This window comes from Polyodon spathula, chromosome 14, assembly GCF_017654505.1.
Source record: "Polyodon spathula isolate WHYD16114869_AA chromosome 14, ASM1765450v1, whole genome shotgun sequence".
Classification (NCBI taxonomy): Eukaryota; Metazoa; Chordata; class Actinopteri; order Acipenseriformes; family Polyodontidae; genus Polyodon; species Polyodon spathula.
In genome coordinates this window covers 28702858-28729499 of record NC_054547.1, presented here as the reverse complement: position 1 = coordinate 28729499, position 26642 = coordinate 28702858, and the positions used below count along the sequence as shown (strand labels likewise).

At 37.6% G+C, this 26642-nt stretch overlaps 1 protein-coding gene across 1 annotated transcript in view; it reads right to left on the bottom strand.

Moving 5' to 3' along the window:
• Positions 1 to 26642, bottom strand: part of anos1b (anosmin 1b) — a 48834-nt gene that overhangs the window by 10876 nt on the left and 11316 nt on the right. Inside the window, exons 2-6 of the mRNA XM_041269971.1 lie at positions 25691 to 25738; positions 7965 to 8027; positions 5884 to 6091; positions 5435 to 5619; positions 3034 to 3163 (exon numbers count right to left, since the gene is read on the bottom strand). Of these exons, the coding sequence (XP_041125905.1) occupies positions 3034 to 3163; positions 5435 to 5619; positions 5884 to 6091; positions 7965 to 8027; positions 25691 to 25738 (634 nt within the window). The remainder of the gene's footprint in view (positions 1 to 3033; positions 3164 to 5434; positions 5620 to 5883; positions 6092 to 7964; positions 8028 to 25690; positions 25739 to 26642) is intronic.

Genomic DNA, 26642 nt, shown 5'->3' with positions numbered 1-26642 from the left:
GTTTTAATTACAGTTTAACAACCCGTTTTCAATGTCCCGTTATGTTAAGAAAGGGTATTTAAAATGAAAAGATCACGTGCAGAGCAGAGAGGAGTGAAAATGTGCCACTGATGCAAATGTTAATTAAACATATTACATGGGCTTCAACAGGTGCCCCTATCTCCTCTGTTGCTTTTATCCATATAAATAGATGTTTGGGTTTTAAGAATAAATTATAGGTTTTTGGGTTCTGGAACCTAAAATGCATTTAAATGGAGCCTTTATGGAACCTCCTGGTGTGGTTTATATTGTACTAACAGTGTTTTTGTTAATCTTTGGAAACACTAAAGTATGACAAACCTATCCCTTTAAGGGGTAGGCAACCTAGGCTCTTCCAATCCAGCCCACTGCAGGACTTTGTTCCAACCAGACCCTTAATTATTTAATTGACCTCCAACAGGGTCAAAGTCCTGCAGTGGAATGGATTGGAACAGCCAAGGATGCCTACCACTGATTTAAAGGAATATCTGTCCCCACAAAAGTAAATGTAGACATTTAGTGACACATCTTTCAACTCACCAACTCGCTTAAGGTAAAAAAAAATAGCATTTATTTAAAAAAAATTGCTTGTATTGTGCCAGTACCAAAATTCAGCGCTCTGCATTGGTTAGATAAGACAAGCATGTAAGCAACTCTGTCAGCCCTACACAAGAAAAAATGTGTTCGCAATTATAATTAAGTATTAATCACTATATGTTATATATTAGAAAGAGATTATCTACTGTATGTACAATTTATAGACACAGAAATACACACTCCTGTATTTCTACAGTATATCAATGAAGTACGACTTTGTGCACTGATACTCGTTTTTGAATGAACAAAATGAAACAAAGAACTGGAGAACGACATGGATGAATAAATAAAGAAACAGGACAATGCACATGAACGCAAATGGCCTTCGCTGATTGCTAGGAATGAGCTAAGCGGAACAGGACTGAACTTCATGAAGAGAGGTGAAATGGAATGAACTGTGAAGTCATTTGAAAATTGGACCCCTGTGAAAAACAGCAGTAAACAAGAAGCAGAGTCCTGTATAGAAAGACTTTATTGTGAATGCATTCATTTCTGCCTCATTAGACAGCTATTTGGTCCTGCTCTTGATTTTAACCTCACTACCCTTTAATTCCTCTGATATGGTCTTCATGATCTTAAAACAATTAGGTGGGGATAATGCCAGGCCAGCACTTCAGCACATACATTGCTTGAATAGGCTCAGAAATCTTTGATTGCAAAATGACGAATGCTCCTGTCATCAATCACATGCTGCCCAATGCTCACAGCATGGTGTGCCCGTTTTCTATTCACTAGACTTGTTGCTTAAGATTAAACTCTATATGATGCTAGTGTGTAAGGAGAAGCCTATTTTAATATGCTTGACAGGTTCTATTGACAGTCCAGTTTGTTTGTTTGCATTCCCCAGCAGTTTTCTCACTAGGTACTTGCTTGTCACGACTACGTGTCATTCTGTGAGCTCAGCCATCTTGTTCCGACAACTATTGCTGATAAAAACCATTGATAGAAAATGTCAGATAGAGAATTAAATTAATTGTACACTATCAAATTGTGACATAAAAAGAGAGCATTATATAACTATGAATACAGAACTATAAATGAAATGTGTCTTTAATACTTGCTTCACATACTCTCAAGAACTAAACAATGTCTGTACCAAGTGTCTTCACAATGGCGATTCTCTACATGAAAACGGAGAGTGACAGACAAGAGCCTTGTTTATATCCTGCCTGAACTTGGTTTGACAATCTGAGATTTACAGCAGATACAGTGGCTCACACATTTGTACCTAGCAGCAGAAGGTAACAGAAAGCAGTGTCTTTGCCTCCATCTTGCAGTTTGAACTGCAGTATGTATGTTTCATCTTGTGACGTTCTACATCATAGCAAAAAATGCTCCAAGTTCTAAAGCAAAGAGGAGGAACTTCACAAAAAGAGCAAGAACCCTTCAAGTTGTTGGTCAAGACTGAAGAGCTGTCATTTTGATTTTTCTTCACGGTGTTATCAGTCCAGAGTTTGCTTTCATCTGACGCTTTCGTTATGTGATGGCAGCTAGGCGTCTGGACCTCTGACCCCGACATTCTTTATCACCTAAAAACTGGCCACTTGATAAATACGTTTCATTATTAAACGATGTTTCAGTGACAAATAAACCTAATGGAGAAAAATGATTTCATAAATACTTAATGTGGCTCTGAAAGCTGGTTCTCCTTATCTAACATACAGTGATAGCTATGTTCACTTGCTATTCAGTTCATACATGAACCGACAGGTACAATAAACCAGACACTATGACAACGAGGAGATTGTTAACACTTCATAAAACAAAGCCGAACAAAGTGGAACCGTGAGTGTATGATTTATACAATCCAGCAACTGGGGTTTATTTGATCAATATCCCTGTTCACAAGCTCTGCAAACCACCAATTGGACTGCTCTGTAAAAGAGATGATGACTTGAATATGACTTGACATTGCCGTCAATAAAAACAAATCAGGACAGTCAAAAAGTCTTTACTACACAGAAGTGTTGTGGCACTGCTGCAATGTTTGGAAATTAGAACGAATGCTTAATGTTTAGGGTTAGACAGGCTTCACTGCACTTGAGACATTCTGTACATGAGATTAGTGGCGCAGGCCAATTGCTTTTCATGCTCCAAACTTTGTGCAGATGTAGCTATTATACCTGACAACAGAGTTTAAAGTCAAAGGGTCAGTAAACTCAAATAAGTCTATGAGATCCTCTGCAGTCCTATCCTATCAGTAGTAATCATATGCAACCTACTTTTAAGAAAATACAATTATATTTGCCTTTAAAGATCTAGCATAAGAAACATTATTATAATGAAATATACAAGGTATGTTTTCAGATTCTGCCTTCTTTTATGCACTGGCATATATACTAATATCTTAGCCAGGCTCATGCAGGAATAGTTCCCAGTAAGGGTTTTGAGTTTAATAATGATTCTCCAGTTTCTCACCTCTAGAGGAATGGAAATGCTTGCTCGGGGTTGTAAAGCCGCGTGTGCCCTGAGCGTTGATTGCAGCAACTCGGAACTGGTACCATCTGTTTGGCCTTATGTCTTTCAGGTGACTGTGATCCTCTGTTGTCTGGGGGTTTCAAGAAAGGGAAATTAAGAGTAATTGTCAGCTAACGTTTTCAATGTGCACCGCTACATAACCTCTAATGCCACGTTTCCAGTGATAAGAAACATGCAAGCATATGAAGGACTAACATAGATCTCACCAAAACTGGCAGACGAGATAGGAGTGTTCAATCAAAACAGTGCACTTTATACCTTTGTTGTAATAAACTCCAGGTGATTTTTGTTGTGATGTTAACACAGCCAGCATGGAGGCTGCTTTAGATATGAGTAAATAGCTTCAAACTACATTTAAAAAAATATATATATACTGTTCCTTTATCTTTTTAGATTTGTGCATGTATCACTAGTGGTTCTTATTGCAATTACTCAAATATTGTGTTTTTATATTTAGTTTTTGCTAAGTCTGTGTTAAGAGCTTTGCCTGCCTGCTATAGATATATGGAAAAACCACTGGCAGGTCACAGTATTGTAGATCTGATGCAGTATTACACTGGTAAGGATTTAGTAATATAGTACTGAAATGGACTACCAGTAGTGTGAGTTAAAATAATTGTGCTCCAACTAATGTTACTACTGTACTATGATTCCACCCATGGCTAAGACCATTGTCGCTGCCCATTTCCTATCATTGCTTGCCTTTAAAACTTTTTAATATATTACAATAAAATAGTTTAGAATATGCCATTGAGATTACAACAGGTGTCTTTATATTCCTAGGAGCCAGCACAGTCTAGAGTGCAGCTGTGTATTACCAGCAGAACTAAAGGAAACTTCTATAAAGACACATTGGCTGATCTAGCTTAGCTTACACGTATCTGTGAAAGACAATGATATCTCAGGAGTAGCTTTAAACACAGACTTAAAACAGACTTATCAGTTAAAAAAAAGAACAGTAATTGTAGTAAGAACCACTGTTAACATTATAAAAAGGTAAAGGAAGAAAATAAAATGTGAAACTATTTTATTGAATGTATTTATTTATTTGAATTAGAATGTAGTGCTCATGAAAGGTAAGAGCCCTGGATACAGTCAGGCACATACTGAGGATTCATTCATACTGTCGTGGCTTCAAGCATAGTACCACAGGTAAGAAACTTCAGAAGCACTTTCTATCTCCCAAACAAACCACTTCGCTCCTTTAAAACAGCAGCTGGTTACAGTTTCTGGTCAGCATGGGGTCATTTGAAGAAGTCCTGGTGGGCTGCTTTGTAGAGCCTGAAGTGATAACTGAATTAGCAGACTGCCAGACTTCCACATTTTAAGCTGTAGCCTTGACGATGTCAAACGTTATCAGTAAAGGACAACGGGTCAATCCGAACGTGCTAATATTTGAGAACAGAAACAGGTGTTCAAATTAAAAATTTGAATCTCACAACATACATATTGGGGTGTGTATTAATGATCTAAATATTCATTTTATTTTTAGTATGTGGATGAAAGGAAAGGGTCTGTTTAACAGCTGAGAGAAAGAAACAAGTTGCCATATTGTTAACACTGACTGAGTTACCTGAAATGAGTAGTTGAACTAATTATAGTCTCAATTTCAGAATCCACCAAAGGATTCTAGATTTCTGGAAGCCAGTTTCTTTAATAACCTTAATTCTTACCTTTTACGCATGTGTAGCTCTTTCTCGGATATACTTGTTTGAAAGCCAGCATACTGCGATTGCATTGCCACTAATTGATTATGATGCCGAAACAACTGAAATCATGCACAGTTGCTTTTGATTGCTTCCAGAGCTTGCAGTTATCAAGCCTGGCTTAATTGTAACGAATAAATCACTGCTTTTCACTGAATGAGACTGCAAGAGAGCAAGCTAATTGAGTCATGGGGGTGGCCTTGGTCTAACATTAAATCTGCCACAGTCTAACAATGTTCAATTTCACACTAAAATATAACTCTCTGGTGTCAGTTAACGACTAAGTTCTTCTGCGGTTTAGCCTCCTGTGGACCCTGACTACTGCGTTTATAGTCACCACCAATAGTTGTAAGGATGCACTTCCACGAACCCTGACTGCTGGCATATCAATAGCTTGTGTTATTTGCTTTTTAAAAATTGTATTCTGCATAACTTTTTTTTTTCTATCAGTATATTGCAGTTGTGTCCTGCAAAAGGTTAGTCATGTGTTTTATAAAACACATTAGTTCAAATTATGGAAACTGTTCATTTGTTCAATTACTCACAGAACTGTAAAACAAATGTAATGTTACATATAACTGATTTTAACACACATACACACACACTCATATATATATATATATCATTTATTTTACCATAGCTGTTGTTTGCCATTCTGTCGACTCATCTTCACTGGGGTGTATGCCGTAATTCCATCTTTTCTGCAGGACATAAAACACGGGTTCAACAGAAACGTTGAACTTTGACATCCAGGAAACTTCCACAACCCCACTCTCATCTTCGAGGAAGGCCAAGTCTTTCCTGGGTTTTAATGGGACGCCTGAAAAAGCAAAACTTAAATCTTAAAAATCACTATAAATGACGCATGTTGGAGTGAGGGGAGTCGACTGGAAAGTGAAGCAGTTGTGAGGAAAACAAGGCAATGAAAGCTCTTGGATGATAGAACAGCCTCTGCCTACACAAGTAGGCCTGTTGGTGGGTTGGGTTGGTCTTTTTGGTACAAGTGTAATAATATATAACTTGATTTTGGTAATTTTTTCCACATCGTACATTCTATATATGTTGTCCTTGCTCATACACATACCTTTGAACAGGTTGGCTGGGGTTTGGCAGGTGTACCCGCAGCCATTGGAACAGCACTTCTTGGAGCCAGGGCACTCGCGGTCGGCACTACAGCTCAACACACAGGCTGCCGCGAACCCGGAGGCCTTCTGAGGCGGCGGGCAGTCCCCCTGCTTCAGATTCAAGATAGACTTCAGGAACTCCGAGCTTGTCACACATTCATGGTGCTTCTAAGGAAAACAAGTATGAAAATGTTCAGGGCATTCAAAAAAACTTCTTGCTGTCAATAGCAGCACTGCCTTGGAAATCTTGTCTAAGCTTTCTTAACAGGGGGAGGGTTTAATCAAGTATTATAGAACCAAGCTTTTGCCATTGTCCAGTTACTTAACAATTGATTAAAGAGTAACTGTAGTTAAGTTGCTTTGACTATAGGCGCAGGAGTGGCAGATCATTAAATGGCGCTTCAGCTAATCTAGCCAACTAGAACTAATGAGCAGTTTCAAGTGATTGCATATTAATAAAGACTTTATATACACAATAATTGGAATTTGAACCTCATAAAAAGGTAAGCGGACAATAAATATTTGAAGATACTCTCTAAAATAACCATCCTTAAGTTCTAATAGACTGGACGTTATGTGCATTTCTTGGTTGAATTTACGTCCACCAAAGAGCAAAATGATGCTAGATAATGCTATTTGTGTAATTCCAAGTTTAAGAATGATCATAAAGCCCTCAGCTTGAGCATTAACAATCCCTGTTCCTAAGAGCAATCTCCTAAATGACAGCTTAGTTACCCTAGGAAGCATCCTGCAGTAAAACAGAAGAGGCACCCCCACCAGGTGGTGAGAGACGTTTCATTTACAAAGTGCCATTGCACATTCCAGCGTACTGTAATAGATGGTTTGCAGACTTCTTTACCAAATGCGCAATGGAATGGTGGTAACAGCATCAGCAATTCAAACCACACAGTTCTCTAATAAAAAAAAGACATAGTGACAGCGCAGAAGCAAACTATAATACATACATGAAAAAAGGAAATCTATTCTTGAAGATTAATACACACAATGTAATATCTTATTGGTACTTAAAAGCTACAGGGTCCGGCCCACAGATTTTATAATATAATTAGGGCTTCTGGTTTTCACTGTTTATTTATTCTCTTTCTCTGTGTCCATTTACATTTTCTTTTTTGAAAAATATGTGTTTATCAGGGCTTTTATTACACTGAACAAAAAGTTATTTGACCGGTTCTTTCTGGTTTTGCCGAAGAGTATCCTAGGAATTTAGAGTTCTGATGCGTTACAGAATGTTGAGACTGGTTCAAATAAAGTAACAGCATATATGGGAATCACAGTGCTCGCAGTACCTGTATTGAACAAAATACACTAACTACATCATAAACTATGGTTGGAGGTGAAGTAGTAGATGCCAGTATTTTTTTGTGTTTATAAAACGCCTGTTTTTTGTTTTTTTTTGTAGGGATGTTTTATTGCTGTTTCCAGTTAAAATCTAAAACCACAAACCCAAAATAAAAATACCTGTTGTATATTTACAACATTGTTCTGTTTAGGCTTCTGTTCACTCCAAAGTATACTTGGCTTCAAACTTTACATATGTTTTGATGGAACAGACTGACTTTGTCTTGTCAGCACAGGACTACACGGCTTAGATATCCTACTAATAACGACCTAATCCAGAAGTGTAAACTACGGGTTTAGTGGGATTAAATGGTCTCTGTTCTAATGCATTCCTCATTCCAGTGGAAGGTCATCATCTAACAAGCTCAAAAGGGTTTTCTAGGAGGAGAGTCTACAAATAAAAGGGATAAAAGACTAAATAATTTCACTTGAAAGAGAATACTTTGTTAAAAACAATTTGAAACATGATAAGATGACAGGCTTCTCCTAATCATGGGATTGTGTAATTTGCATTAGGATGGAACTGTCAAAGGCACATAATATTCCTCTTTTTTGCAACCATTCAAGTATGGTGCAACAATCAGTTAGTTGTTAGGTACATGTTGTCTCATTTATCTACACAGACCGGTTTCAAAACAGAAAATGCAGTTCAAGCTCAATGCAAACGGTTTGTATAACTTACCTCGCATGTTTTGTTGGACAGAGTTCTCCTGGTTTCCCACATTTCTTTGCATGGTTGTAAGCACTATAAACAGACAATGTTCACAGGTTAGCAGCAGCTTGTTAACCATGGTATAAAGCAGTTTTGTTTTATACTTTAAATGCACAGTACTCTACCACAGTTAATCGTGATTTAGCATACTTTTTTTGTGATTTACCATGACAGTCAATTGTTTAACATGCTTTCCCTATGCTTCTACCATGGTATACTGCAGTATTTGTTTTTACATAAGGGATAAAGGAAAGATGGAGGTATATTTGACCTCAAAAATCAAAAGAGACGTATTTTGGTATGCAAATGTAGCTCAGGAGTTATCCGATGGACAGTCCTGCTGTATACCAAACACTTATTCATGTGATCAGACAACATAACCAAACTTAACCATTTCCATTACAATATACAAATAAATAATGCTATTTTTTCCTGAAGCTTTGCTCATAAATACAGACTTTTTAAATGTATACTTGCTGACATTAAAAGTAGTTAATTTGTGTTTAAAAATTTCTCATCCAGCTTAAACTCGCAATGGAAGTAATGTATCATGCTGTGGTTTCAGTTAACAATCGGCTCTGGAAGTGAATAATTGCACTTGAACATGCTCACTGCAACTACAATTAGAGCGCTCTCGTGCTTCTCCTTTCCCAATTCAATACAGCTTTGTCACACAGCTTTGGGCTAATTCATCAAATGTGTCTTTTCACAACGTGGCTCTTCACCCCCCTCAGTGAATGTACATTTGTATGATTCTTTTAAATGTGTTTGAGAATATGAAGACATCTGTTGTGTGTTACCTAAATGATCATCCAGCCATCTGTTGCCTTCCATGTACATGAGAATCAATTAAATGTTTAAAAGAACACCAGGCAGTATCAAAGGGATACTTAACTGTTTAATACCATGTGTGCTTTATTAACTAATTCTGTGGACAGTGTAAATATGTAAATATGTTTTTCAACAATAATTTTGTTTCCCCATTTCTATTTAGGGTTACCAATTCTATAAATAGTCTTTCTTTTTTTATTTCAAGCGTGTCTGTGTAATTAAAATCGACCCCACTAGTGAACCACATTATAGCCAGAAGAGTTTGGTAATAATTCCTTTCTAATTGTGCCAGTGTTTCCAGAATGCTGAACAGGAACTCTCTCAACCTCTATTACATGCTGTTACAGCTTCTCTCAGATACACATGGTCCATATGTTTGAAATGAAACCAAAAAGCTACAGGAATGCTCAAGGTAAAGTTAATGAATATCACAAAACCCTGACCTGACCTTGTTTCAATAAAGTCAGATTTTTTATTTTCATCGAAACGCTTCCTACTGGTGTGAACGTATGTTTAATGTTAATATTATCTGTTCCACTGCAGCTGAATGAGAAGTGTGACGAGGAGGAGGCCAATACTGTATTCCCCCAGAGAAAGAGAGCAGTGCTTCATGATGTAAAGAATGAGCTGGTATAACCAGATGCAGATACCATTTCACAAAGAAATTAAACCGTGATTACAGTAGCAGTCTATAACCCTTGTGCAATGCAGTGTCTTTTGTCCAGTTTTCATTATAAACAGTAGCGTCGTGGACAGACAAAATGGGATTTACATTTTTTTTCCTAACGACTGATACATTAATAATTACTGCTGAGAAACACCTGGTGGTGAAGCACCCACCACCACCAACGCTTGCTACTTATGAGCAATCTCTTAATTTATCATGACAGCGCTCCGGTTAAACCTGAAATGTAAAAAAAGAGAAAAATTACACATGCCTTTTAAAGGAGTTAGAAACATTTACACAGTATGTAAACATGGAACGTCAGATTCCTCCATATATCATCAGATTCATATTCTCAGTAACTTGTGCTAAAGAATGTCCTTACAAAGTTTACTTAATGTGACCATGTACGTTTGTAAATACAGACATAACCCTCTTAGATCAGGGGTGGTCAATCACCGTTCTGAGGGGCCATTCCACTCCAGGTTTAAGAGGTCAAATGAAATAATTAACTACTAATTTAAAACAGGGTTGGAACAAAGACTGGGAGTGGAAGAACCAACTTTGGTACAAGATTATCTACTCAAGCACAATTGATTGAAGTGCTTACAAGAAAACATACAATAAGCAATACACGAGCTGCAATAATAATAGCGAGCAACAAATAATTTTGTTCAGCCCACCTTTCTTATAAGTAACAAGAGCATAATAGTGCAAAAACGTTTTTTTTTGTTTTTTTCCATGCATACTGCAGGTGAATCACAGTTCAACACTTTTAAAGTACCGGTAAGAAGAATGATGTCACTGTAAATCAGCCTGCTGACATCTCAAATGATCCAGCACCCTCGTCACTGGTGTTTGTGATGTTGTCAAGGCCAGGCCAGACCAGGATATGCAGTTTCTATCTAATCAGTGATGACAGATATTTTAAGTCACCACTTCAAATGGTGGCAAAAGAGCTACCACATGTCTGCGGGCTATCAATGTGACAACACATTCTTGGACCAGACTAGAATGAAATGGAAAAATTGCTGCTATAAATCCATACCATACTGCAAACAAAGACTGGCCCATAAATCTCCATAACTGACCAAAAGAAAACAACCCCTATCTTTAAAATTAGGTGTTAAGATTTTTTTTTTTTTCCTACCAACTTTGATAAAGGTTATCCATGGCTAGGTTATATATATATATATATTATATATATATATATATATATATATAATATATCTTATATATAATATATATATATATATTATGTATGTTCATGTGGACCCTTGCAAAAGTATTCAGACCCCTGACCAATTCTCTCATATTACTGAATTACAAATGGTACATTGAAATTTCGTTCTGTTCAATATTTTTTTTTTTAAAACACTTAAACTCAAAATCAATTATTGTAAGGTGACATTGGTTTTATGTTGGCAAATATTTTTAAGAAAAATAAAAAACTGAAATATCTTGCTTGCATAAGTATTCAACCCCCACACATTAATATTTGGTAGAGCCACCTTTTGCTGCAATAACAGCTTGAAGTCTTTTGGGGTAAGTATGTACCAGCTTTGCACACAGTGTCGGAGTGATGTTGGCCCATTCTTCTTGGCAGATTTGCTCCAGGTTGTTCAGGTTGGTTGGACGACGCTTGTGGACCGCAATTTTCAAATAGTGCCACAGATTCTCAATGGGATTGAGATCAGGACTTTGACTGGGCCACTGTAGGACATTCACCTTTTTGTTCTTGAGCCACTCCAATGTTGCTTTGGCCTTGTGCTTGGGATCATTGTCCTGCTGAAAGGTGAATTTCCTCCAAAGCTTCAGTTTTTTAGCGGACTGAAGCTGATTCTCTTGCAGTATTTCCCTGTATTTTGCTCCATCCATTCTTCCTTCAATTGTAACAAGATGCCCAGTCTCTGCTGTTGAGAAGCATCCCCACAGCATGATGCTGCCACCACCATACTTCACTGTAGAGATGGTGTATCTTGAGGCATGGGCAGTGTTAGGTTTGCGCCACACATAGTGCTTTGAGTTTTGGTCAAAAAGCTCTATCTTGGTCTCATCTGACCACAAAACATTTTCCCACATCGCAGTTGGGTCACTCTCATGCTTTCTTGCAAACTCCAGACATGCTTTCAGATGGTACTTTTTGAGTAACGGCTTCTTTCTTGCCACCCTCCCATACAAACCAGTGTTATGCAGAGCTCTTATATGGTTGACTGGTGCACCATTACTCCACTCCCAGCCACTGAACTCTGTAGCTCCTACAAAGTGATTGTTGGCTCCTTCTTGTTTGAGCGCTGAGTTTTGAGAGACGGCCTTTTCTTGGCAGTGCCTGGGTGGTGTGATGCAGCTTCCACTTCCTGATTATTCATCCAACTTTGCTCACTGGGATATCCAAACACTTGGATATTATTTTGTACCCTTTCCCTAATCTATGCATTTGTATTACTTTATCTCTAACTTCTGTAGAATGCTCTTTGGTCTTCATTTTCCTTCAGATTCACAGCCTTACCAATGATCCTTCAACAGTGGGGTTTTTATCCAGAAACTGTGACAGCAACTGTAATGGTTCACAGGCGGAGGCCAATGGTAAGGTAACTGTGTACTCGTTAGGGCAATTTCTTTCATCGGTGCAAACTGGGAGCTTCCACAGCACAGGGGTTGAATACTTATGCAAGCAAGATATTTCAGTTTTTCATTTTTCTTAAAAATATTTCAAACCAATGTCACCTTACAATAATTGATTCTGAGTTTCAGTGTTTAAAAATAAAATATCAAACAGAACGAAATTTCAATGTACCATTTGTAATTCGGTAATATGAGAGAATTGGTCGGGTCTGAATACTTTTGCAAGGCACTGTGTGTGTATATATATATATATATATATATATATATATATATATATATATATATATATACACATACATACAACAAGGTATCGGGACAAATAGGGACAAATAAATACATGTAGAACACCTGGGGACAGCATATATAGCCCCACTCAGACCACCCCAAAAAAAGCGTTTCTGTCATGGCGACTGCCAAGACTGCTACACGATTAAACATGATAAATATCTTGGCAGTCACCCTTGCAGAAAGACATTTTTATAAGCACTGCCTCCACAGTTTAGTAAAATGTCTTGGCTTGCCCAGGACTGAGTGGTAAGGGGTGTTCAGGTCAGAATTGAAGTGTATTTCCAAAGCTGTGAGGGGAAGTATTTTACATTCACATTGCAGTATAATACAGTGTGAAAGTGACCAACTGCTCTCAACAGGTCAACCCTTTCTTTCAGTATGGGAGGTCTCTTCTAGCTGCTTGTAAAAAGGTGACCTGTTGTTCTGAACATTATGTCATTTTATTTGACCAGTCTAGACATTTTATATAACAAGCAAGTTAATGGTAAATTAAGTCCTACAGCATTGTCAGTTATTGCATTAAAGCTTATTTAGAAACAAGCGAAAGTTTTTAACATCTCTCATGTAATGGAAATCATGAGTCTGTTTCAATGTTATTTGTGGAGACTTCAATATCCTCCATTTCAATGAGGTACATCATTTGCCACTCTTATTGCTTCAGTACCCTACTGCTTTTTTCTGATCCTTCACAGTCCTCTTTTTCCTGCACGTCACTGAAGCACAGACTCCCTGCCGTTGCTTGTGTTTGGAGCATGGTGGTGCCAGACAGTCAGCACAATTTACACACAGGATATTATATTCTTCTGGTAAGAGACGCACTTTCATGTGATTGATAGATTGCAAAATAATGGACAGCAGGATGGGATGGCTCCCATGTGACTTCTTACAGAAGTTGCAAACGAGCCCCAAAGGAGGTGCCGACCAAAACTTTGATCTGGTTAGTCACTGTTACCCTCGTTGGAAAAGCTGGATTTAATGCAGCTTGGCACATTAGACTATAAATCATGCAAATTAAAAATATTCAATAAAGTTGAATAAAGTCAAAAAATATAATCTTTTTTTTACATTGCTTTAAACCAATGTGTAATATATCAGTTGGCTTATGTCTATTTAATAGCATTTCTTTTATAAAGCAAATACAAAGCAAATTCACAAACAATATTATTATATATGCATTTTTGGATACACTTCAAAATACAGGTAAAACAACTATGGTATTACAATTTATTTATTACAGGCATTTACACAAATTCTGTGATTGTGATGATGTACATTAACAACATGTATTTAGAATTTAAGTTATTTTTTAATCATGGTGTTGTATGTACAGTATAGCATAGCTATTATGTAGTTAATATACCTGTATTTTGAAATGTAGGCCATATTTTATATTATACAAAATACAAATCCATATAAATACTGTAAGCAATAACACCCAATAAATAGCTAATCACTAGTAATTATGAACTGGCTTGGTAGGTGAGGGAGGAGAATATTAGTAGGTAATGAAAAATATTTTCCCTAGGGTTAAAGTACAATGATGGCACAATGAACAAAAACTACGATAACTGTGTGCAATTATTTAATGAGAGACAATGCTGCAGAAAATGCCAAAAACCATTACTTACCTTTGTCACAATTGCCGACTGTCTTGTTATTTTGTATATTTGAAAAGCTGCATTTAGGGTGGAGGAGCCTTAATTAAAATGTCGCCCTCGGGCTTGACATGTTTTGTTTCAATTAATTCAAGAACCGTAGACATTCTGAATTAAAGATGCGGTGACCCTCAATCAAACGAAATTTTACACTAAAATCGAACCCCTTCCTCAGTTTACTAAACAATACCATGGTGTAGCCTCTTGTGCACTCTACTTTACCGTAACACGTACTGTTAACAGCCCAGATTACATAGTCAGGAACATATTACCCATCTGAACCCTGTTTGATACTCTGTTACCCTGTGGAACAAACAGACATGCTTTTGCTACTACAACAGTAGTTCATGAAGAATGACATCTTCAAAGTCTATATGTTTATATAGTAACAACCTTCTTGAATATACAGAAAACAAATGAGTCTTTGCTAGATTAACTGTATTCTAAAAACAGAGGAGATGCTGATAAACTATTGCCTCACATTAGACAATAGATATACTGTTTGGTTCATTCTGAGCTACATACAGTTTTACACTGCGCTATTAGGTGACAATGTGGGGCATAGCCCTGGTGAAAGGGACCCATGCTTGGATATAAATGTTGATGGATGATAAATGGTCATGTAATAGGCATCAGTGCAGGATTTAGATATTTATCAATTGGCAGGCATATAAAAAGCTGTTCTTTCAGCACCCCTGCTGTGTCACAGGTTGTACTAGCATAACATCCAGACTTACTTTAAAAAAAAAAATTATCAAGGCAATATGGATCAAAAAAGATAAAAGTCTCCCTTCCATAACATAACAAACCATTGCAGATGGACTCTGCTGAAAGAACAGAACTATCCCAATCAAACCGTATAATACATCTGTCTCTGCATCCTGCCTCTGAAAGGTAATGTGCTGGCTCAGCGAAATTTATGACAGGTTAACTCTTTTGCAGACAGTAACACTGACATTCTAGACAGTGTGCTTAGGTCTCTTTTCTGTTGCTTGGTTTTGTATCTTGGGGTGAGAAATGCACATTAATCATGCAATGTATATAAAGATTCTTTCGGCAGTAATTTCATTCAGATGTGCTATCATTCTGAAATTCAAGCAAGGGTAAATATAGCACACACCATTTTTTACAGTGACTCAAAATGCTTTGCAGTAAATCTTCATTTAGCCTCAGGCCTTCACTTTGTTGGGGTTCTCTCAACATATTCACTCCTTTTCCAAACTACTGTTCTAACTAAATGGGGAAAATGCATTAAGTTACTTGCTATTTGAACGTGCAGGGTAACATTGTATTCCACAAAAAAAAAAGGATTCAGAACTAGAATTAAAACCATGTAATTGACCAACATCCACTGTACATGTAAAGATGTAAGTTTCACATACACACAGACAGATGCCACCTTCTACTCACATATTGATCCTCTCGTTAATTTGTGCTTTAAGTCCAGACCAAGTTTCATCTTAATCATAATTGAATAAGTGTGACATACAGGTAGAAAGCGAGATGGGGTGACTCCATACTCCAGTTTTTTTGCATTTACAGCAGGGGACAATAATAATGTAACCCAAATTCAGGATTTTGGTCAAACTTGTACCTTTATAATTGAACAGTTTTTCAAGGAGAAACTGCAGAAATGCCAATATGGTATTTTACTGCAATTAACCAGTCACCAAATTAAACTGTTGATACTGTAAACACAAATGCTCTGTGAAAGGATTTTTGACACTTTCAATTCAGGGGCAATTCAAATATCCTATTCCCTTATTAGTTAAAATTTGAAATGAACTGTCCAGACTCTCATTGTTAGCGCAGTCTATCTTTAACCCAAGAACTGTAGAATACACATTTTATTGGGGAAGGAAAAACACCCTCACATTTTTAAACAAACCTGTCACATCAGAGCCGCACATAACTTTGCGACACTAGTCCCTGTTATGTCTTTCAAAAAGGACCCCACTTTGACTCCTTCTTTTTGGACATTCAGCACATCACCTCTTAAAGTAACATCTGAGGCACACATAAAGAGATTTGTTTCAGCTGTCAAATTCCACCTCAACACTTCGGACTATTCACACCATTGGAAGCAGCCTGGGGGGGTGAGGGTAACGTTTCTGCAGTGCAACTGAAAAAGCAGCAGGCTGTTTCACACCATTGGGTCCACTCTATCTCCTAACCCATCCATCACCTTTGGGGTATTTTTAAGGAAGGCAGCATTGTGTTCTAAGTCTCATTAGGCCCCTCAGTACCTGTCATCTATGTGTCTAATTTAGATACCTTTAATTAGATTTGCTATGTCACTGTCAGAAGCAAAGTTTAAAGCTACTATAAACAGCCTGCTTAACCAAGGAGCGAAGCAGCTACAATTGTCCAAGTTTCACAGTAATTCTAAATTCTAAAACCGCCAAGGAGACGAGCACCTGGGAGCGCAGGGTTAACCTGGGTTGACCACGGTGTCGTCCTGAGAGTTGTGTGATCATCATGGCTCCTTGAAGTTATGCTTAAAGAAGCAAGTACTGCATTTCTAAAATATATTAAAATAGCGTTTTGACTTCTGTTGCTCTCCTACATTTGTTAGCCTTATAGTGCTTTTAAAAAGTGCCAACTAAACAGACAAACTGAGTATTTGGCATGTATATGGTGTTATTGTTAAATACAAGCACATAGTGTTTGTTATTTGGTGCTTTTATAAGGGTAGCAGTGAGTTAATTCAGTTCTAAGTGTAGGTTGCATAATATCTTTTTAAAATCTGATATATGTCACTAATTCACTCTGGGCTAGATTCTCAAAGGTGACTACTCCAAAATGTCATTGAAAAGGTACTTCTAGAAAGCAAAAACACACCCAATAAAGTTGCCAAAAACAACTCAGACATTTCATATAGGGGTTTTAATAACTTTAATGACAGTTTGGCGTAAATAGTTTTGAGAATCTTGTCCGTAGTATATACTGTACTAAGAGCAGAGCAATGGCAACCAAAAACATTGTGATTAATAAATAATATATATTGAGACTAGAGATGGTTTACATCTGTTGTATTTGTAGCACATCTAAAAAGGCACAATATTTAGTTATAAACACCTGTATCGCAGTTGGTTAGTATAACAGCAGGAACAATGTTTCTACTGGAAATCAAAGTGTAAGGAAGTTTATTTTTCTGTAATCAATAACACACCTGGGTTCCAATATGTTGAGAGTTAACTTTAGCCCATAAATTTGTTTTCTAAAAACATACATTTTCTAGAGGGTTAGATTAAAGGGCCTAACAAAGGACATGTCTGGAGGGTTATACTTTAAACATTTTTATTGTACTTCATGTAGACAAATCAAAGGAAGAGTCCATCTTTCTGATTTAGTATGCTGTCATGCAAATTTTCATGGAATGAAAATTCACCATGAAAGAAACCATATGTGAAGCAGTATCCCTCATTTGAGAACAGCGTCTCAAAATTCTGTGAACATCAAGTGAAACTCAACTTAATACATAGCCAAACCACACAGCAGTTTATATACAAGGGAAAATACAAAGCTGTTTACCAAACAGGTTAAAACAATTTATCCTAACCATTTCAAGAGACTGTCAGAAACCTTAGACTTTAATGCTATACTTTATTTTCATCACTGATACACTCTAACTGCATTTTCATTGTACACTCATGGTACTGAATGTAACTGCCCTGAAAATAGCTACTCCAAGAAGCAAAACATGTATCAACATTAAAACACATTTTAAGTAAATATGTTCTGCTTTAAAACAAGCTATTATTGTAAATATATACATACACATATACAGTTGCAGTCAAAAGTTTACATACCCCAAAACAAAGAATTATGGGAAAAATATTTTGTAGCAAAAGTTTTGCTTTTGTGGATGAGGAAAAAAGTTACAAGAAAAAGATTATTTATTTCAGCAATCTTTTAAAAAAATTCTAATTCAAAAGTATTCATACCCTGACAACGAAAATGTAATTAATAGCTAGATGAGGCACTGTGGCAAAGTGGTTAACAGTGTACAGGTGCAGGAATGCAGCAGCAAATATTCCCGAAATACTAATAGTCCCGTTCCTAAACACCCACACATAACACAAAACACAAACACAAGTCCACAGTGAGCACTAAAGTGCTTGTGTTGTAAATACAATTTATTCGTGAACAAGGTGCAGTGTTGTCCGGGTTTAGTGCTGGCCTTTAGCGACAGCTCTGGATCGTGTTAATCGTCTAATAACAACAAACAGTTTTAGACACAACGAACAAATAAAATAACCATAATTACAATACAGGTCTCCTTCCAGTTCAGCGTTTAACCATAACAAGGAACAGATCACTTTGCTATGCCCCCTTTTGTAACGTCAATCATGACCCCTTGGTTAACTAGTACAACCGTTCCTTCAATCCGTGGCTGCCACATCATTTCCCTTCTGGGTCGATAATTTAGTGTATCGTAGCTCCACCCCCTTTCTAGATGACTGACTTCCTTTTAACCCTGGGAATGAATTGTCTGGCCATTCAATCCAGGGCACTCTGTTCCCTTTACACAGCACCCTCACAGGTCGGGAGAGAGATTTATCACCAAGAATTAGTCTCTGTCACATATCCCACCACTCAGAGTGGAGCTAAAGGAACAATTGGCTGAATCTACCTTTCCCATTTCTCCCCCTCCCGGGAAAAATAATCTGCATTTTGGTGTTCTTTCCTTGAATAATATGATACATGAAGGGTTGTAATGCCAGATACCACGAGTTGTTCGGGCATTGCTGTCCTTCACTGTGCTTAACCACCTGAGTGGGATGTGGTCTGTGACGAGATCAAATGAATGTCCCAGAAGGTAATATCATAAAGAGTGAGTAGCCCATTTAATGGCCAAACACTTTTTCAACCACAAAGTAGTTGCGCTCCCGGGGGAGCATCTTTTTGCTGAGGTACACTATTGGGTATTCTACTCCGTCTACCTTTGGGAAAAAAATCGCACCCAAACCAACTTCCGACGCGTCGGTGTGGAGGATGAATCTCTTGATGAAATGTGGTGTAATGAAAGTGGGGGCCTTGCAGAGTCTCTGCTTGATAGTATCATATGCCCCCTGACATTCTACTGACCACTTCATTGAATTTGGTGCACTCTTTTTTGGTGAAGTCAACTAAGGGATTGACCACTGTGGCATAATCTGGGATGAATCGACAGTAATAACTGGCTAAGCCCAGTAAAGACCTCATTTGAGCCTTGGTTTTCGGGACTGCCGCGTCCACCAAAGCCTGGACCTTGGTGAAAACTGCTTTCAACCTTCCATTCCTCATTACAAATCTCGAATATTACATCTCTGTTTTGGCAAATGCACATTTTCTCAAGTTAGCTGTCAGCCGGGCAACCCTAAGAGACTGCTGGACGGCCATGATCCTAGCCGAATGCTCTCACCAGGTGGAGCTGTAAATGACCACATCGTCAATATACACTGCCGCATATTCACGATGTGGGTGTAAGACCTGGCCCATCAGTCTCTGAAAGGCAGCGGGCGCACCATGTAGCCCAAATGGCATGGTTGTGAAATGGAACAGCCCTTCTACCTGGCAAGACAGAAAAAACCATCATTAAACTCTTCAATTAACTTGTGCAGCTCTTGTTTCTGATCTGGAAATAACTGTCTTTAGCAGTAAATGTCTTTAGTGCTAGATGTCCCTATACAGGGGCCTAAATCATCCTCTACTTCATCTGGGACTACAAATAAGGCCTCCCTTGCCTGCCAGGGCTTTAATAAATATATGTGATACACATCATGGGGAAACACATCATGCCACGATCAAAAGAAATCTGAGGAATACAAAGGGTTACAAAACCATTTCTACATCAGACAGATAGAAAAAGTTCAAGACCACAGTCACTCTACCCAGGAGCGGTCGTTCTGCCAAAATCTCTCTAAGAACAAACCAGAAAATCATCAAGGAAGTCACAAAGAATCCCAGCGTAACATCCAAGGATCTGCAGGCCACTCTCGCCTTGGCTAATATGAGTGTTCATGACTCAACAATTAGAAAAAGACTGAACAAGAATGATGTTCATGGAAGGATAGCCAGGAAGAAACCACTGCTCTCTAAAAAGAACATTGCTACCCGTCTGAAGTTCACCAAAGAGCACACAGATGATCCACAAGACTGGAACAATGTTCTCTGGACAGACAAGTCAAAGGTAGAACTTTTTGGCCTCAATGAGAAACGTTATGTTTGGCAAAAACCAAACACTGCATTCGAACATAAGAACCTCATCCCAACCGTCAAGCATGGTGATGCCATCATTGACACAACCAATAATTCTGCACTGTATCAGAAGATTCTAGAGGAGAATGTCAGGCTGTCCATCTGTGAGCTGAAGCTGAACCGAAAGTGGGTCATGCAGCAAGACAATGATCCTAAACTTACAAGCAGATCTACGAAAGAATGACAGCAAAAGAAGAAATTCCACATTTTAGAATAGCCGTCAAAGTTCTGAACCAAACCTCATCGACTTGAAACAAGCTGTCCATGCAAGGAAGCCCTCAAATGTCCCTGAGTTGATGCAGTTCTGTAAAGAGGAATGGACCAAAATTCCTCAAAAATGACGAGAGAGACTGACCAACAGTTACAGGAAACGCTTAGTTGAAGTCATTGCTGCTCAAGGGGGTGTCACAGGTTACTGAATCTAAAGGTTCACATACTTTTTCACACATGGATATTGAATGTTGAATCATTTGTGGTTAAATAAATGTTGAAAAAGTATCATGCTTTTGTGTCATTTGTTTAATCAGGTTATCTTTATCTATTATTAGGACTTTGATTAACATGGACGCAACACAATATTTTAAATGAGAAGATTAGAAATCATAGAGAGTTTTTATGCATAGAACAGGGTTCTTTAGTCCCCAAATTCAAAGTAATAAATATTCTAACTTTCTATTGTAGTGCAACAAGTAGTGCAATGGTAATGCTTTGGAAAAATATTTCAAAACTTTAACTGTCTTCAGGGTAACCATTGAGGCCATAAGTAACCTATATAGAAAAAATAAAGTCTACTTCGGTTCTCTTTGAGGGTTTTTATTTGAAGTTTTATATACACTCATGTATGGTATAAGTATATATGTGTGCATGTTTGACTTACATTAGGTGGTCAAGGAACTTGAATGTCTTTGAACTGCATTTGTATTACTTTTCAAAAACAACACTGTCATACACAACAGTCCCTGTGCAAACGGAAGCCATAAAGAAAACAATGACTGCAAATAACCTTAAAATGGAGATAAAACAGACAAAGATCTACAGAACTGCAATATACACGAAACTCCTTAACTAAATCAAAGGGAAAGTAGCATAGCACCTATTCCACAGATATTGTATTACCGCACAGTGCTCAAAGCTTGTCCTCTTTCATATGGTTCAAATGAATCGGTCACCATAAACAATTTTTACAAGCTGTAAAAGGTAACTGGCCATGCTTTCAATATGTAAAAAGGTAACTAAGCATGATTTATGTTGGGGGTAGACGATGTGTGTTTTGAGGTAACACGTGAATCTTTTCAAAGCAGTAGATTAGTTCTCCATGCCACATATGTATATTAATATTAATTATAAAGCATTCCTAATTATAAAGCATTCCTTAGTGTGTGTGTGTGTGTGAGAGAGAGAGAGAGAGAGAGAGAGAGAGAGAGAGAGAGAGAGAGAGAGAGAGAGAGAGAGAGAGAGAGAGAGAGAGAGAGAGAGAGAGAGGAGAGAGAGTGAGCGAGCTTATAATTCTAGTATGCTGGGGGTGTTCTCTTCACTTCATTTGAAAAATCACACAGAAGGGTAGCAAGTTCATTTTGCTATAAAATGGTTTTGGTCACCATGTTTTTTTTACCCTGAACCTGAAGTTGCAAAGTAAAATATATTTTTTTTAATTTTTGCTTTGTTTTTTTTATAATTTTTAAACAGAAATACACTGCCGGTTTTAGGAATTCGGTTTGTGTAGGACAGTGTTATGTGATGCCATGCCTGTTGCAGATTCTGGCCTGTCTGGGACACTATGTTAAAAGCGCTATAACCCACCTGCAAAACAGCCCTTTTTTGCACAGTGGTGAAGACGCTCGCTTGCGATTGCATGATCTCTGGTAAGTTACCTGTAATGTTGCCCCAGACTAGTGCTAGTCAGGTAGAAATTATTTCATTATTATTCCCTTCAGAAAAAAAGTTCACTTGCACAATAAAGTTGCTTCTAGCGTTTTTTTTTTTTTTTTTTGTGTCCTCATATATAGACTTTAGTAATAAATCTGGACCCTTATGTTTAAAATCTACTCAGAAAATACATTTTAACATTACTTTTGTAACATGTGCAAGTATTTTTTTTTTGTTTTTACTTTCACCAGATCAAACGGTTCAAAGATCTGGCCCAAAGGACCAAACCGAGACCATGTACATTTCAGTTTGAGTGGACCCTTGCGTCTCCACAGTTTCGCAGCTGGGAGATCAAGTGTTCTGCCCACACAGACAGCAAGCGGCTGCTGGACTGACCAACCCTTGACTCGGTCAGTCCTGTGCACGCCCTCCTGCTCTGAGCTACAGGTCAATTCACAGGATCCACAGTCACATGCTGGGGTGGAAGGAACCAGAGCAGAGTGCACAATGCTGACAGCAGAGTCGGGGTGTGGAGGAGCCTGGGTCACAGCTGCCCAGAATCTTCAGCTAGTGATGCTGGAGAGGACTATGAAAGAGGGTTCAACTGGGCTAAAGCAAAAGAGTCCATGTGAAAACAGCAATACATCAACACCAAATGGACCCCATTTACAACTTATTTAAGTTATTTTTTTTTTTTCAGTCACAAATAAAAGACAGGTTGAAATGCAATCCAGCAAAAGAACAATTTCATTATCTTCTCTGATGGAATGGATTGTAAACACGGATATGTGGAAAAGTGTATGACCACTATCATTGGTATGCAGAGACATAATAAGATATTATAGAGACCTACAGTGTAATGCTTTATCCGTGACTTGACGCATAAATAGAAAAAGGAGGTATTGTATTTTCATGGTGCTGGTCATTTATAAAATAATTATAAAGCATTTGCTTAGATAAAAAAAAAAGCCAGACTTGTTGACATGATAGATTGTCCTATAAATAGCAGTTGTTTTTATATATATAAAGAAACAGAAAGGTAAACCCAAGAGGATGTAAAATAACTGTAGCTATTTTTTACTGGAAGCACAACATTTACGTTTCCTATTATTCCTGAGAGTATGGGAGGAGAACTTCCATCTGAAAGCAATTACAACAGCTAAGAGTATGGTGTGAGAGTTATAGCCTTCATAGGGAAAGACTCTGGCTTCTTAGATTTGACACTTTTAACCTCGGTCCCTGAAGGCAAGGGAGGGGGGTTGGCTAAAGACGTCTGGTTTAAGCAATTATTGTAAATGAGCTAATAATGTTTATGCTCTTATTAGTGCCACTAAAAAAAGGGGAAAAAAAGCAGTTAGAATAGTATATCAGTTTCTCCGGAAAACATTTTCCTGAGAGACTGCAAAGTCTATTTATCTGAGGAAACTGTTCTAAGGCACGGTTTGCCTTTGTTTAGCTTTCTGTATCTGATGAAAAACTAGCTTATCAGTAACGCAGGAAAGCACGGCCTTGTCCACACATTTTTAAAGAAACATTTTTTATATTATTACGGTAATACCTCGAAATTAGAGTTATATGATCCTACTAAATCCGGTGTATATTGGATTTTTTCACCTGTCTTATTACTAATGACTAGCAGAACATACAGTATGTGTGTTAAATATTTTATAGACAGTTAAATTTTTGACTCTCGCTTTTTATCGCTCTCATAGAGCACCAATTACAAAACACGAACCTGCTTTTTTTCACAAACCACATAAAAGTGTCATACCATAAGAAGAAAGGCAATGGCCCAAAATGTAACTAAAATCCACAGAAAATGCCGTTACTTCATATAACCGTTGGCTGTTTTTTGCCTTTTAGAATAAATCGGTTTTTCCCTGTCTTGTGGAAGAGAGCCATGTCGAAAAACATATTTGAACTGAAGATTTGTTGCTTGACAATACTGTGTTATTCTCATCAGCTTTCATTATACTGGCAAAAAAAGAAAGTCCCTCACTTATTTTGAGTACAGATGTCCCATTTCCTGGGAATACAGTAGACCAGTGGTTCCCAACCTGTGGTCCATGAGTAAACTCCAGATAGTTTGCAAACAACTATCAAAATTCATTTAACCATGTGGTACATAATACAATATGTTTGTAGTCTGCATGTTTCCCTTTTATCTGTTTTCTTTTATTACGGGTGTGTTTATAAATTAATATATTTAGTACAGATCTCTTTGATGCAATACCGAGCATCCTTCAAAGCCGCCATTAACTGAAACAGCTTTTTAATGTGAAACAAATGCTAACTAAACAACTTACACATTATGAAGCACATCTGTCTTTAGCATTATTTTAAAAACTATTCCAGTCTTCCTGTTCCAGTGTTTTTGTATGTACATTGGAGTGAGGTTTGTGACTCAGTGAAAGCAACAAGTTGCATTAGAAATGGATAAGATTAATTTGCAACACAAGGTATCAGTTTGCGGGGACCAGCACGTATTTACATTTACTGGATCCTAGGATGACTCAAGCCCCATTGCATTATTTGTCAGGAGGTTTTGTCAAACAAAACTCTTAAACCTGATAATTGAGACGTCATTTATCTACAAAGCATTCAGAATGTGAAAAAAAAAAAAAAAAAAAAAAACAAAAGAAACAGGAACTTTGCCATCAGCAACTTTCAATGTGCAAAATGACAACATTCCTTGCTGACCTGGTAGCGACGATCCAAAACCAGGAATCTCATGAAGTTAGGTATGTTATATAAAAACTTTACTTTCTACAAGTACATATACATATACATATAAAAAAGTAGTTTCAAAATGCTGATGTGAAAAAATATGCGGCAAGTAGACTGTGGGAAAAATCCAAACACCAAGGTGGTCCCTACATTGAAAAAGGTTGGGAACTACTGCTGTAGACGTTTCAAGGGACTGCAAACTCAAAGTACAAATAAATACCTTGTATCACAGAGTTCAGTAGATACGGGGGGGGGGAGAAATATTAGGTTTCTTATGTTTTTAAATGCCCCAGCCATTTTTTTTAGAGGTGATTTTAGAAACAGGTATAGCCATAGCGCCAGGGCAACAGCTGAGCTAAACACAATCATTTATAGTGGTCAAATGATGACCCTACTGTACAAAAAAGGATATTTGTAGATATTGGGCTACATATTACAAATCGTAATTGTTACAGTCTTTCCAGCAACTAAAAACACACACCACACATTTAAAAATAATACGTGGGAAATAAAACAATTTGATATAATTCAAGGACTTTTAATTAGTCTTAAGCTGTTTTTTGTTGTTGTTTTAGAATTATAATTAATTTAGGGACGAACAAACGATTTGTGTTTACTGGTATGAAATTGCGGCCAGGGGCACAGGCAGGGCATAGAACATAACCAGTGAAAACTGTGAAATCAATATGATTCCATAAATAGTAGCCAATACAGGGACCTAAAGAGCATCATGTGCACCCTGAAAGACACACATGATGCATTCTGCAGTGTGGCTTTAGAGGGAGAAACACACTCACCTGTGAGCATCGTCTGTGATTTTCACACCATTCCAGAATCTCATCATTCTGAAAGACAGGAGCACAGAAATGGGTCACTACTGCATAGGAAATGACCGGGTACATTTTAACTGTGACAACATTCGAAAGATCTGGATATATTTATTTATGTTGCCACTCCCACAATATGAAAAACAATTTATAACATTTATAGCCTGTAATGAAACAAAAATGGTTAATGTACCATAAAGCTTTCACCTACTGTACAATCTACTGCAAACGATCCTGCATTATATAAATAACAGCCATCAGATACCATTGCCACTGACATCTTTATAGATTTGTAAAATGTTTAAGTGATGCAGAACAGCCATTGACTTTTACAACATTCTCACTCAAGCTGAGGGAACATAAAGCCACTTTTTCAGATATAGTGGCTTCAAACCTGATTTCAGTAGATCTGGTTTGAGGGAACTTTGCTGTATCAAACCCCAAGTCTCTCCTGGTGTGCTATGCAGTGGCTTTGTGTTCCCTCAGCTTGAGAGTGGCTGTCTTCTTTGAACTATGCCTTGCTAGACATTTCTCTTTTAAATGTTTTTATTTGTATTTTCATGTCGAGTCATTAAATCACCAAATACTTCACAGTTTACCTGTACCATCAAAATACTGTATTGCCATGCGCTGCTGAATTAACAAAAGCCCTTCTCAACCACCATTACTGTTGTGAGAAAAAAGCTTATGTTCAATAAGTAGTGATGTGGAACAAAATGTCGGGGGGGGGCAACAGGATCTACTCCATCTACCTCTGTAGAGTACACAGGAGTCAGCAAAAGTAATACAATGTGTTTCCTAAGCACTGCAATATTACGTAGCCATCAAGAAGCCATTACGACAGGTTGTTGTCTTCAAGTCAAAACTTTTCAGTAAAGGAATACAATGCTAATGCCAACCACAAATACATTTGATTAAAGTG